The 15,630-nt window shown below is 32.7% G+C and overlaps 1 protein-coding gene across 3 annotated transcripts in view; it reads right to left on the bottom strand.

The window, feature by feature from the left end:
* Adk (adenosine kinase) overlaps positions 1–15,630 on the bottom strand; it is a 474,524-nt gene that overhangs the window by 326,684 nt on the left and 132,210 nt on the right. For all 3 annotated transcript variants that reach the window (XM_047553902.1, XM_047553904.1, XM_047553903.1), the window contains exon 4: positions 2,666–2,744. In XM_047553902.1, the coding sequence (XP_047409858.1) occupies positions 2,666–2,744 (79 nt within the window). The remainder of the gene's footprint in view (positions 1–2,665; positions 2,745–15,630) is intronic.

The following is a 15,630-nucleotide window of genomic DNA, read 5'->3' as shown; positions in this document are numbered from 1 at the left end:
TAATTCATGTCTTACCAAATAAGTATTACTTTCAAATTGAGCACAGTGATACATGCGGATAATCCCAGTGTTCAAGAGGCTGAGACAAATCACAGCAATTTAGAAAAACCCTCAGCAACTTATCCAAACCATGTCTCAAAATAAAAATAAAAATAAAAATAAAAAGGACCGGGGATGTCAGGTATTGTTGCACATGCCTGTAATCCCAGCAACTTAGAAGGCTGAGACAGGAGGACTCCAGTCCAAGGCCAGCCTCAGAAACATAGTAATACCCTAAGCAACTTAGCAACACCCTGTCTCAAAATAAAAAAATTTAAAAAGGACTGGGTATATGATACAGATCAGTGGCAAAAGCATCCCTGGCTTCAATCCCCAGTATCTCCCCGCCTTCCAGCCCACCAACAAAAACAGACTTGAGATATACACAGGAAAGTATCTGTAGGTTCAGTCCTCAGTGTGAAAAAAAAATTACTGTTGCTTTCAAATCCCTACTTTAGGGGCTATCTTTATTTCCCCAACTCATGTCTATTACCAAAAAAAAGGTGTCTTTTTGTATTCTACACAGGAGTTTCCTAGATTTAAGACTTTTACTGCTAAAACTGGGAAAACCCTGGCAAAGAGGGATGGCTGGTCACCTTGCCTACATCAGAGAGTAATAGAGGTGCATACACAGTCTTGGGATAAACTGGATAACAGGCAGAAATCTATGAAGCCATGAAGAAAGTCCTCATAAGAAAACAGCTCTGTTCTTGTACTTTCAGCATCCAGAACTGTTAAGAAAATAAATTTCTGTTGTTTAATCCATCCACTCTGTGGTCCTTTGTCATGACAGCCAGAGCAGACTAATAACAGTATCTTAAGAACAAAAAAGAAAACACCTTTTTTTCTATTTAACCTGGGTTCAAACAGTGACCAACAGGATGTTTTACAAAAATAATACAAATTAATTGACAATTACAAAGATGTCCTCCTCAGGTTTCTTCATAAAAATGATCAAAGATTCATTTTACAACCTAAAATATTATAATACTACACTTGAATTTGAACTTTCTATGTAGAAAGATTATATACTATATGTTTAATGCAACAAAATAAATCAGTCAATCAATCATCTGTATTTATTTCTCAATTTTCCACTTCTCTGGTTCTTGAAGGTCCTTGGAGTTAATTGAATTGAAAGGGAAAGCATTTATCAACAAAAATCACAATTACCCCATCAATGAGAACTAACTTATGACTAAAATGAGCAGGATTGTGACTTAGCTTTCAATTTCAGAGGTAAGAACCAGAGGTACATAAAGCTTTTTCATATCCTTCAAAGCAGGAAGTTTAAAAGGAATACACACTCATTAACTCCACATTAGCTTAGACTGTTAACCCAAAGAGTATATCTCAAAATGTGTTTATTCAATTACCCATTAGATGGTATGGGTGTAAGATTCACATAATACATCCACATAAACATATATGTATATAAAAGATATGCCCAAATTTAGACATTCTGACAGATGCACACATATATATCTATATGCATATATTTATATCTATATATAAAGCAGATTTTTTTCATATCTTGTAGTAAAAATACCCTTTCTAAGCACCATATAAAATGTAGAAGCTATAAAGTTTGGTTTTTTTTAAATATTTTTTATTGGTGAATTACAATTGTACATAATGGTGGGATTTGTTATTATATATTCATACGTGCAAATGACATAATTTGGCCAATTTCATTCCTCAATATTTCCCCTTTTCCTCTACTCCTCCCTCCCCTTGGTTCTTTTTCTCTACTTTACTGTTCTCCCTTTGATTTTCCTAAGATTTCCCCCACATTTCTTGTACTTTTTTCCTCTCTAGCTTCCAAATATGAAAGAAAACATATGATGCTCGATCTTCTGAGTTTGGTTTAATCTGCTTAACATAATATTTTCAAGTTCTATCCATTTTCCTGCAAATGACATAATTTCATTTTTCCTTATGGCTGAATAAAACTACATTGTGTATATAAACCACATTTTTCTTTATCCATTTGTCCACTGACAGACACCTAGACCAGTTCCACAGTGTGAGAAGTTACATAGTTTTGTTCTTTGATTTTAAGACAAGGTCTCACTATGTTGCTCAGGCTAGCATCAAACTTGCAATCCTCATGCTTCAGCCTCCCAAGTAGTTGGGTTAGTGGTGTGTGCCATCACATCCAGCTTCAGAAGCCATAAAGTTTAATTACATTAGAAACACTGAAAGTTACATTAAGAAATTTGGCATAATAAAAGACATATGCAAAGTTAATCTAATAACAAACAAGGAATACTTTCAATTTATTTGATCAAAACGAAGGTTATCCACAAAATCTCAAGTATGTCTACAAATCATTAACATGTAAAAAAATTATAAAATCAATAGTAAAAATGGTTACAAATGCCTAAGAAAAATGTAAATGAACAATAAACATTAAAAGATGTTCAAGTTTAACAATAACCCAAGAAATAGCAATTTAAATAATTTTTGCTTATTAGATGGGCATTGACTATTAAATTCCCAATTCAAAATAGATAAAACTATTCTATAGCAAAAAAATATAGATTGGAACAATTATATAAAATTCTCAGAAGTTTAGAATCATTTTGAATCTTTTTCTTTTTAATTTTTAAAATAATTAACCAACCTGAGCCACTCTAATTGAATTCTGGGTAGAGCCACCAGCATGATATTCAACTTTGAATTTTTTTACAAGTTCATCAAACCTATGAGGAAATCACAGTACAAAAAAAATATGTTAGCATATTTCAAAGTCACAATGTAAATTTTTCTGACTAAAAGTACATTAAAATAAAATTAGTGAAAAAATAGAATAAAATCAGTAAAATTATGAATTTATATTAAAGAAATAAACTAACGTTTTGTATGGCAAACTAAATTTCTACATTTAAGAAATCTTCCTACAAATGTACAATTATGAGAATTTAAATATATAGACTCTGTAATTAACCATTACAAGAAACAGAAAGTAAAAATAAAATTCATATATTACCAAACAAAGGTCACATATGGCAAACCGGTAAGTCAAAATCAAATCCCAGTATCAGAATTACTTATTAACTATAAACATACAGAAACCTTTTTCCTCATTCAACATAACTATGAGAGTTTTCTATAGGAACAAAAACTTCATTTATTACTGCAACCCTTGGAATCAGTTTAAGAGGCATAAAAATTAAAACCTTAAACTTCAAGAGAGATGATGAAACATTTTCCTTCCTCTTCTACATCTTACTGAAAGTAAAAAAAATGCTTATATATGTGTGTGTGTGTGTATATACATATATATATAAAGCATAAATTTATAAAAAATATACACACACAAAATGAACCAAAGCATATCAGCATTATAATGAAGATGCCACAACAGACTGCAAATTTGAAAAATAACATTTAGTATAATAGAAAGCAAATGCAATAAAATTGAGGAAGAAGTGCTAGGAGACACAACAAAGAAAGAGTGATTACTTTAAATAAACACTATTTGGAAAACTAGGGTGGTTTCCCAACTACTTGCGCCTTACAGAAGTGAAATTTAAGCATATCAGTGTCATGGTAAAGACCTCCCTAATTTGATGTATATGTAAACTCCAAAACTACCAATGTCTTCGCTCTTCATCTCCCTTCATCCTTCCCTCTTTCTTTTTGTCCTCACAGCTTTTCAAAAATATAAATTCACGTACCACACAATTCATCCACTTAAAGTGTACATTCCAACATCATCACAACCAACTTTGTTTTTACTTATTTTCCTGGTACTAGGGACTGAATCCAGGGGTGTTTAACCACTGAACCACATCCCCAGCCACACCTCTTTTTTAAAATATTATTTTAGTTGTCAGTGGACCTTTATTTGTTTATATGTGGTACAGAGAATCAAACCCAGTGTCTCACACATGCCATGCAAGAGCTCTACCACTGAGCTACAACCCCAACTCCCTCCCCAGCCCTTTTTATTTTTTATTTTGACAGGGTCTCACTATGTTGCTTAGGGCCTAGCTAAGTTGCTGAGGTTAGCTTTGAACATGCTATCCTCCTGCCTCAACCTCTCCCAGCTGCAGGGATTACAGGAGTGCACCACTGCGCCAGTACCACAACCAGCTTTATAACAAAACGTAAAGCTTTTCTATACAAAAGCAAAACCAAAAAAATTTAAATGTAACAAAAAGAGAATGTTTAATAAGAAAAAAGGTTATTTCACCAAAAGTTAAGTGCTTACACAAAAGAGAAAGAAAAATATTAAGGCTCAGATAAATGGACAAATGAACAAAAAACAAAAGAAAAAAAATAATGCATTAATGTTGAAAACTAATGAACCCCTTCATGCTAGTAATCAATGCATACATCTACACAACTAATTAGCTAAGTATACAAATTATAATATTCAGCACTAGTGGGGATGTGGAAAAGTTGACATAATCGTACAATAGTAGTGACAGAACTCTTTTGAAAAGAAATTTGGCACTATATATCGTGAGTCACAAAAACGTCTATTCCCTATTATTGTAAAATTCTATTGATTGGGGAACTCTACCCCATGAAAGTAATCCAAATCATAACAGATGCTATGCATAAGTATGCTAAAGTTGCTCATCCTACTGTAATATGTAATAAGTCCCAAAACAATGTAAATATTCAAAAGAAAAAGAAATGATTAAATAAATTATGGTAATTATCACTGGAAACATACAATAAAGCTTGTAATATTATTAGTATTTATATGTTTCACTATTACAGAAAAAAATTATATTACAAAGATATGAAGAGTATGGAGTGAATGAATATATTAAAATGTATTAAATAAGGGAAGCAAATTAGACAAAGTCAAAATATCAAAATGTGAACATCTGTAGTTTATGAAAAGTAAAATATAATACAGGACCCCTGTATTTACTGTTTAATGACATTATCAAAAATGTAAAAATGTATTCAACATGGTTAGTACTTTTTCTTTAAAATTCAAAGAAAAATAAGAAATACATTAACATGTGTACAGCACTTTATTATGTCTTTTCCCTTTCTATCATTTGATCAGGTTTATATTTATTTTGTAATGAAAATATTTTAACTAAAGAACACTTTTAAATAAAAATTTATGTCACTGGAAAGTAATTCAGAATTTTTTAAGGACTAATCTTAGAAGAAAAATCATACCTTACCATTCTAAATGAATTTTAATACTTGTTTTGACACTATATAAGAGAATTTAAATTCTAAGTAATGCTTTCCACTACCATATAAAATATCTCCAAATACTTCATATATAACGATTACAACTGCTGAACAATATTAACAGCTATCTAAAGATCTGCTCTGCTTTTGAGAAGAACAGTACAAGGAAGCAGAGAAGCTTTCAAGTCTAATGACTAATGTGGTAAAGGTTTAAACAAGCTAGTTTAGTATTAAATCTCTTGAGATATTGGACCACTTCAGAGTTATTCCAAATACAAGAAAAGGTATCAAATGAAATGATCCAGTATGGAAATTTCAAGTCTGCTAAAACAAAGACAGCACTGACTTCTGTTAAAAAGAAAGATAATGTTGCTGGAGCTGGGGATGTAGCTCCGCAGTAAACAGCTTGCTAAGCATGCATTAGGCCCTGGGTTTGCTCCTCAGCACTGTAAAAATAATAATAATAATATTGCTAGATCAAGAGCTACTTGTAGAATAGCAGTGACTAAATGACCAAAGTAAACACAGGCAACTGAACATAATTCATCATTTCCAACAAAAGTCATTTGAAATCAAGGCCTAAGTATTAACGGAAATAAATGCAGGGTGGTATATTATAAAACGTTAACTTTTTCAAAAGCAATAATTATTATACTAACTACAACATAGCAGACAAATTACAGGAAGGTGACTGAAAAATTTAATGGAAGAAATATGGTGTCACAGTGAATGAACAGTAACTAACTTTTTTTTAGTCATCATTAAAATATACTAGTCATGCCAAATAAGATGGCATATGTCTGTAAACCCAGCAACTCAGGAGGCTGAAGCAGAAGGATCTCAAGTTCAAGGCCGGTCTCAGCAACTTAATAAGTCCCTAAGCAACTGAGCAAAACTGTCTGAAAAGAAAAAGAAAAGGACTGAAAATATAAAGCACCCCTGGGTTCAATCCCCAATATGATAAATTAATTAATTAATTAAATACAACTAGTCATTTTGTGAGACTTTATGAAGTTATAATACAGAATAAAGTAAGGGATTTTCAAATAGTTTTAAGAAGTTGGATAACAGAAAAACAACATATTCACTGTAGTATGACTATTCGACTTAGAAAAGTTAGCACTCAAGAATGCTAGTCTACATCCTAAAATAAAGAAAACTAGGAGGACAAGTCAGAACAAAAATATTTTTGGGGAGATGTTAATATAAGCATATAAAAGCACTATACATTAAAAAAAAATCACAAGATCCTTAATTCCATTGACTGTGGTACCTACATAATAATCTGAATGAAAAAGTAAATTTTACCCATAATTTGAAGATTAAGTATGATCTAGTAGAATTTATAAAGTTAAAAGAGAATGTGGGGGGCTGGGATTGTGGCTCAATGGTAGAGCACTTGCTTGGCATGCATGAGGCCCTGGGTTCAATCCTCAGCACCACATGGAAATAAAATAAAGGTATTGTGTCCACCTACAACTAAAACAAAAACAAACAAACAAACAAAAAAATAAACACACACACACACACACAAATATATATAAGAAAATGTTGAAAGTGGGGGCATTTTGAATAATTATTCTTCACTGGAGATTAATAGTCTATTATAGAAAGATTTTATATTTGTTATAAATATAATTTTTTTAAAAGGATATATCATGCAGAACATATAAACAACTCTGAAAACTCAATGAGAAAACAATCTGATAAAGAATAGGTCAAAAGTTTTACCCAAGAAAAAAATACAGATGGCAAATAAACACTTGGGGGAGGTGCAAGAGATCGAACCCTGGACCATGGACATGTCAGACAAGTGCTAGAGCACTGTTACAGTTTAGGTATGAGGTGTCCCCCAAAACCTCACGTGTGAGACAATGCTAGAATGTGTACAGGTGAAATGACTGGGTTATGAAAGCCTAAAATCATCAGTGTATGAATTCACTTGAATGAACTGTCAGCAGGTAGGGTATGGCTGGAAGTCACTGTGGGCATGGCTTTGGCGTTCACATTTTGTCTCCAAGGAGTAGAACTCTTTCTGCTTCCTGATGCCATGTCCTAAGCTGCTTTCCTCCACCACACTCTTCCTTCATGATGCTCTCCCTCAGTGGGGGCCCAGAATAAATGATCTCTGAAATTGGAGCCCCAAAGATTTTTCTGCATACAAGTGTTCTTGACAGGTCTTTTGGTCACAGTGGTGGAAAAGGTGATTAAAACAAGCACTGAGCTACATCCCTAACCCTAAGAATAGATCTCAATATTATTAGTCATTAAAAAAATCATAAGGAGATACACCTATTAAAAAGGCTTTTTCATTATTACCCTATGTACATGTATGATTACCTGAATGGTGTGAATCTACATCATGTACAACCACAGAAGCAAAAAGTTGTACCCCATTTGTGCACAATAAATCAAAATGGTCTGTAAAATAAAAATAAATTTTTTAAAAATAAAGACTTTTTAAAACGCTAACAATATTGGAGAAAATACTAAGTGCTGCCAAGGATTCAAAACTAGTGACACTCTCATACATTACTGATGGAAACGCAAAATGGTATAGCATTTTGGCAATTTCTTAGAAAATTAAAAAATTTATTTGCTAGAGATCTCAAGTACCCAAACATTTTAACAGCTGTATTGTTTCCAAATACTTGAAACAACCAAATATCCATCCATCAATTAGCAAATAGACAAACTGCAAAAAATTAATTCAAGGAATACTTCTAAGTAATAAGAAGAAATGCACAACTAATACCTTCCACAACATGGCTGATCCTCAAAACCACTATACTTTGTCAAAGGAGTCAGATATAAAAGGGTTACATATAATATGATTCCATTCTTCTGACACTCTGGATAAGACAAAACAACAGAGACAAAAATCAGCTGTCAGAGAGGAAGGGCAGGAAAGAAAACTAATTATGAGGAAGGATGAGTCTTAAGGGCAATGAAAAATTTCTATTTTAGTCATGGTTACACAATGTAAGTATTTTTCAGAAGTCAAATAATTTTATACATTTGAAGGGTGAATTTTATTATATATATTATACTTTAAAGGGTGAACTTTATTATATGGAAATTACACTTCAACGTACTTAACAAGTCTGACATACATACACATATATACGTGTACACACACACACACACACACACACACACACACACCCCTAAGGAAACAAACAAGGAAATTCCGAAAGACCAGATCTACCTACCTATATATTCATTCCTCCATCTGTTATCATGTATGTATATATGTATACAGACTGAAATACCTATCTATACAGAAGACATACACGTGGGTACAGAAAGACACATGTGAAACACATTTAGAGCTCCAAATAATCTTGAAATAAGTAAAATTAATACCATTATCCAAATAAAGCTACAAACTTAAGACTTTTAGTGATTTATTTTCTAAACTTCTGATTCTGAAATAGTCTCAATGTTATCAAAGTGCTAAAAGCCTCTTACAACAAACAGCTGTACACCTTTAACCAAATTTACCGATATTTAACATTTTATAGATTTTATTCTCTATAGATCATAGACAAATATGTAGTTTTTCAGAATAATTTCGTAGTAGGCTGTATATCATGCACTTCTATCACTTATAATACCTCAGTGGGAACTTCCTAAGATGTACTTTGTACCTCTAAAATCATTTGAATGCACAGGCTCATACAGATATATCTAATTCCAATCCAGGGCCATTTTCTTCTCTCATTCCTTATCTTCCCACTGTATATCTCCCTTCTTCCAGTTAGATGCCCAGCACTGAGGTCCAGGACATAGCTCAGTATCCCCTACTGAACAAGTTCCTAACTAGAACGAACTAGAGATGGTGTACTGGAAAGAGTACCTGCCTGATCCTTCCCTCTGTCCAAAACACGTCTGAAATTTGTGTTGATGTTTTTCTTTCAGAAGTGATAGTCTGTTCTTTATGTACATTTTAAATACTCTACTCCTCTTTCTTATAGTCTATTAAACCTCCCTAGGCTGTACAAATGTTTAGATGAAAATACTGGAATAAGATCTTTGTTTCTTTACTTATAAAAAATTCAAATTATTAGTATATTCTGTATTCTAGCAATTCTGAAGGTGCAGGTTATGTGTGATTATATTTGTTTTGAAAAAGATGAGGGAATTCAGATTCATTACCCTCTAAACTTTAAATGACTTTTGATAGATTTTTCACAACTAATAGGTAAGTTGTGAAAAAAAGATTCAGGAAGACTATCCATCTAATAACGAGGGAAACATTAAAATTGTAAAAAATAAAAATAAGAATATTTACAAAAAATACTCTGTGACCTGAAACTAAATGAATTATTTTAATAAAAGGTAGCTGTGGCTTAATTATTTTTAGGATGCACCCAGAAAAATGTAACCTAAAAGGCCAGAAAAAAATTAAAAGAAGAATAATAAGGAAAATAAAGGGAGAATAGAAATCAAAGCACATAAAAAAAAGTTTAATTTTTAATGTGTAATTTTTCCACTTAGTGAACAAGAAGCAAATGATTCTTAAAATAAAAAAGATTTCATGATTACACCCTAAATGTAGCAATGATTATTCTTTTATGGAAAGAAGTATTTAAGGAAGATATAAGAATTAGCACCTGAAAAATGGGCAAAACCCAACACTCATCATTTCTAGTTCTATCTAAAGAAACTGTTTTTCATTTTCACAGAAACTAAAGCTACTGTATTACTCCAAACTCAGGAAGAATAAGAGAAATAGAGAAAGACAGACAGAGGGTTCATCATATACCTGAAGAAAAGACACAGTTTGTGCTAACATCACTACAGACAGAAATAAACATCAACAATGTTAAACATTTCATGAAGACAGATATAGGAGTAATAAGACAAAACCTTTATAGAAAAACTGAAAATTTAACTTCCTTAAGAAGGCATTCATAACTGCCAAGGGGGATTTTTTAAATGAAGTTCTTTCCTAGACTTCTCCATCTAAACAAATAATAAATTTAAAGCATAAGTAATTCTAAACAGGTACACTTATTAACATCAAATGCTAATAGAATAACATGGAGACAGGGTTCCATAGGCAAAATTTAAGATTCAAAGGTCTGAAATCATTGACCACAAATGTTTGGTGAGGTTGAAAAAAATTCACTTAAATGTCAGTTTGATAAAAGCCAAAAGAACATTTCTCACATCTGTTTATATTTAAGCATATTTTTAAAAAAATGGAAAAAGTAAGTCATTCAAAACTAGGGTTAAATGATTAGTTCATTAGTTCATGTAATTTAAAGGTATTTCTCTAACCTCTAATTTTATTTTCTTTGATAAGAAAGTGGTTTTAAGCATGTGTTACTTAGATAAGCCCTTATTCAATTCTAAAATGTTTAAAGGTTTAATTAGTCCCATTCATAACTTTGAAGATGAAGTTCTTTGCATGTGAGATAATCAAATATACTGTTGAAAAGCACTTTGTACATATACGGATGATTAAAATGATTATTCCTAAATGATAGGTGTCTTAGGTTTTCACCCATTATAAAAACACCACAGAATTTCACTAAGCCACTTTATAATTTTCACTAAACAGTTAACTGTTTGACATTTAGTTTTAAACCATACAAGGAAAAAACAGATGTAAGGGAAAAAAATAATATAAAAAAATAGTTCTCAAAATAACATATGCAGTCTTTTGGTAAAACCTAGAATGTTACACACATGTCCATAGGCAGTTCCAAAATACAAGTTATTCTCTCCTCCCACCGGCAATAACTAATTATTTCTCTCTACCAAACTTTAAAACATATCACTCAACAGGAACAAGCGTGTAAAATCCCTACCAAAATATAACATTAAACTTCTAGTTCTCATGAGCATACAGTGCATCACAGTCAACATCCCTACTGACAACAACTAGAAAGTCCAAAAAATCATAACTCATATTGTTGAGGGACAAAGAGTTTAAGAAGCAACAAGGCAAAGTGGATACATTTCCAGAGAAGTGAGAACTGTTCACAGGGTAGACCAGAACTAGCAGTTTTCTGTCCCACCTGCCCACATTTGCAGCCAAGAAAACGAGGTTAGAGAGAAAAAATTTAACATTTCCCAACCTCAAACATACAGCCAGTTTGTCCCATAACACACCTGCTGAATTCTGAAACTTCATGGTAAGCTAAAGAAATTAAACAAAATCACCTTTAAAAAAAAAAAAATTCTCTCAGGCTGATAGTTGCTTACAAAAGACAGGCAAGAAAAGAGAAACTAAAAACAATGAAAACCCTAGAAGGAGTGGAGAATAAAAACTAAGGATCTGTAAGAACTCTTTTGAGGGGTATGGGGGAGACCATACATCTATCTACACTGGTTAAATCTAGAAGCTGAAAATTCAGACTTTGGGGTTTAGTAGAAGACAGGGATGGGATAGAGGGAAAGGGAATAAAAAGAGTAGGGATTTTTAACAGTTACATAAGACTAAAGTTACAAAATGGGAAACTAAAAGTCTAGAACAATATATCAGTTTCTCCATTGAGGAGGTTGTCAAATTCTGAAGGTGTGTGGGGCAGAAGAATAAAGAATTTATCTGGAACCCCAAAGAGCAGCTGTGTCCTTGTTCTGGTAGACTATTTCAGAGTTGATGGGACAAAAAAAAAAAAAAAAAAAAAAAATCACTGGTCTCGTTTAGAAGTCCCAGAGGTTTGGGCTACAGGAGCAGAGGCAAACAGGGTAGACTGAACAATCAAAACTGAAAATAATCTTGACCTAGCCTAATCCCTGATAATTATTAAGGGATCAACATTACCCTCACTCTGTATGGGTCTCACAGAGAAAAGGATGAACACTGGTGGAAGATACAATCTGAAGGATCTATATAAACACTGTCAAGTAAACAATAAACAACTGAAAGTTATGCCAAGAAGAATAACTTTTTTAAAAAAAGACAAAAGAAAAAGATTCAAGAACTATTTAGATGCTGAAATTGAAGAAGGGCACTTCAAAATAACTATATTTTCAAAGGAATAAATGAAGGATGCACAAAAAACTAGATGAATGAAGAATTTCTTCAAAGCATTGAAAATCATGGGTAAAATAAACATCTAGTTAAAAATACACATCTAAACAATAGTTGGTGTGTGAAATAAGAATTCATTAGCTAGATCTAAAATTAGATTATTCCCTCTGTATCTGTCTACTCCTTAGCCCCAGATCTGGGTAAAGTAATAGGAAGTATTCATCAATAGTGGAAAAATAAACACTCAGTTGTCTGGTTAAAGGACCAAAAGGAGAGCTCCAGGGAACCTCAAAGTACTAGAACTCTTGAAATATCAGAGGGCAGCGGGGGGAAGAGGATGAAGGCTCAGCAAAGAAGATATAGAAAAGACCAAATGAAAATTTGGAACTTAAAATTCAGTGACTGAAACTTTAAAACTCATCAGATTGACTCAAAAGCAAAATGGAGAAAACAGAACTAAGTCAATATACTTAAAAGATAAAGCAATTACTGGCTCATGAGGCTGAGGCAGGAGGATCAGGAGTTCAAAGCCAGCCTGAGCATAAGTGAGGTGCTATAAGCATCTCAGTGAGACCCTGTCTCTAAATAAAATACAAAATAGGCTTGGGGATGTGGCTCAGTGGTCAAGTGCCTCTGAGTTCAATCCCCAGTACCCGCACCCCACAAAAGATAAAGCAATTAAAATTTTCCAATTTGAGCAACATACAGAAAAAGAGTTTTTCAAAAACTCAACAATTACTCAAGAGACCTGGGAAAAGTACCAAAGAACTAACATTTTTATCCTCTTAATTCTAGAAAAGAAAAAGTGCAATGCACAAAAGAAAACAAATTAAATAATGGTTAAAAAAATTCCTGAATTTGAGCAGGGAATGTGCTCAGTAGTAGAGTATTTGCCTATCCTGCACAGTGTCCTGTGTTAAATCCTCTGCAAAGGAAGGAAAGGAAGAAAGGAAAGGGAAGGGAAGAGGGAAAGGAAGAGGGAAAGGGAAAGAAGGGAAGGGAAGAAAGGGAGGAATGAAGGGGGTTGGTTCCCAAATTTAACTAAAAACATATTCTTACAGATTTAAGAATCTCACAAAACTCCAAACAGGGTAGACAAATAAACAAACAACAAAAACCCATGTCCAGATACACCAGAAGAACCCAGCGAATGGAACCGAAGAATGATGATATTTAAGAGGAAAAGGTACCAACAAAGAGGGATTGAAAACAGTCACCTGCCAGAAAAAAGAAACAAGAGAAGGCAGAATTTCAAGAAGAAAGGTGGGAAGGAGGAGAGGGAAAGGAGGAAGGAAAGAAGGTCCAACATACTCAAATTCCTTAGTAAGGACATATAATACTGACCTGATACTGGTTTATGATTTGATATCACAAGTATTAGGGTAGGCAGCATTCCTTAATGGTTAAAAGTAAAGGTTCTGGTGTCGGGCCTGGTTTTAATCTCATTATCATTTAACTGTATGATGGGGAAAGGAATTTAAATTCTCTGAAATTAGTAATTTTCCTCATTTGTAAAAACATGGCATAAAAGACTTTCTCAATTTGTATTCTGCCGTATTTAAGCATAATGGCTGACAGATACTGGGTACACACTAAAAAGAAAATGAGATGAATGAATATGGCTGGATGGACAAACTATGGAAGGATAAAATGAGCATTTCCCCTTCCTCCTGATTTATCTTTATACTCTTAACTCTGTCTTCTCCATTTTGCTGATGAGCCTTCCTCCAGCAGCCTTCCAGTTGCTGCTGTTAAATTCTTGAGAGAGTAGAACCACAGACTTTTACAGATTTTAATGAAAACAGGTTTCCCTTAAATATTTTAAAAAGGATTTAACATTGATTTTATTTTTGTCTATGTCCATTGTATCTATGTTGAACATTACAATATAAAGAAAATTAAGGCAAAAGAATTCATAAAAACAATAATTTAGAACTTCATTTCTAGATAGAAATTTAATCATAACATGTAAATGTTAGGCCAACACACATCTATAATGTTGCCCAGTGAGAGAAAACAAAATCAAGTATAAACAAATGAGATCAAATAAGGTGCTATTCATTGCTTTCCCTCAGCGTAATGTGTGTGTATGGGGGTGGGGGATATCTGTATGCACTATTTCAACTTTTTATGATATTTACTTTGAAGTAAGCATTCAATAAATGTTATCAAGTACTTTTATCATTGAAGGGGAATAACTGAGTTGTTGATTTTGAAGAGAATTATCAATTAGGCTATGATCCTTAAAAAAAAGGAACTAAAGATTGACATCTTAAATTATAAGCTCAAACTTCTCAATAGTTTAGAAGATGTGTGATGCATTCTCAATTCCCACTGTACTAAGGAATGAAGAAAAAATCTACTAAATAAATTATTAAACAATTAACAAAATGTTGCTGCTACACAAAACAAATACTAACCACACGGCAATGTAAATTCAAAACCACATACAACATTCTTTTTATATTACTGTTAATACAATTCTCATTTTGATATTACCTTTTAAAACCAATGTAGAAGTTTTATTTTATGCATGCCTTTGCAGCAAGACATTTAAAACCAATATGAAAAGTGTTTAGATACTGAGAAGATATTTTCTTTCATCTTCCAAATACTACAAACAAAGATTCCAATAAAGAAAACCGCAAAGTTTGCTAAAGTTTAAAACATCTGGAGAATGTCTTAAGATATTCATTCTTAAGAGCTCTATATTAAAGAACAGCCTGAAGGGCAGATGATAAATCTGCTCTGAAACTGGAAGTATGTTTTTAATTCCATTTAATATAAACAGGACTTTTTTTTTCTTAAAGGAGGGGAGGGACTACAATTAGGAAGCAAAGTACCAAGAGATAAAAATACTCCATAAAAGGAAACTTTAAAAAAAAAAGACTAAAGCTCAATATAAGACAAGCATGAAAATATTTTTACTGACATATCTGCATCCAGAAAGTAAATGTCAATATTTCTTTGGTAACTACTAGCTAAAGAGAACTGGGTGACAGTTTCACGGGTGATCATTTCATTATTATGTTTTATGACTTCAGAATAGATCACAAATATTCTGGTGAAAGATGTCCCTGCTGCAAATTCTCATGGGATAATAACAAACTCTCAGAAGCCTTTTAGAAGAAATGAGTTTAATTATGTTAAGGGGGGGAAGTCTGAAGATGTAACCTTTCTTGGGTATCAAATTAATATCGAAGAAAAAGTTTGTTTTATAAAATTTATTAGTAAAACACTAAACCATCACCATCCACTTGGAAACAAAAACAAAGGTAAAATATGCTAAGCTTTGAATTCCAAAGTTATTCAGTTACTACAGAAGTAAAGTGTTGCAGGACACCCCATGGAATATACTCCACTCAGTTGCAGGTGAATTTTTTTCCCAGCATTTCAATGATTTACATTACATTAGGGAGATGACAAACTTT

Source organism: Sciurus carolinensis, chromosome 5 (genome assembly GCF_902686445.1).
Source record: "Sciurus carolinensis chromosome 5, mSciCar1.2, whole genome shotgun sequence".
Lineage (NCBI taxonomy): Eukaryota > Metazoa > Chordata > Mammalia > Rodentia > Sciuridae > Sciurus > Sciurus carolinensis.
This window is presented reverse-complemented; position numbering and strand designations above follow the sequence as displayed.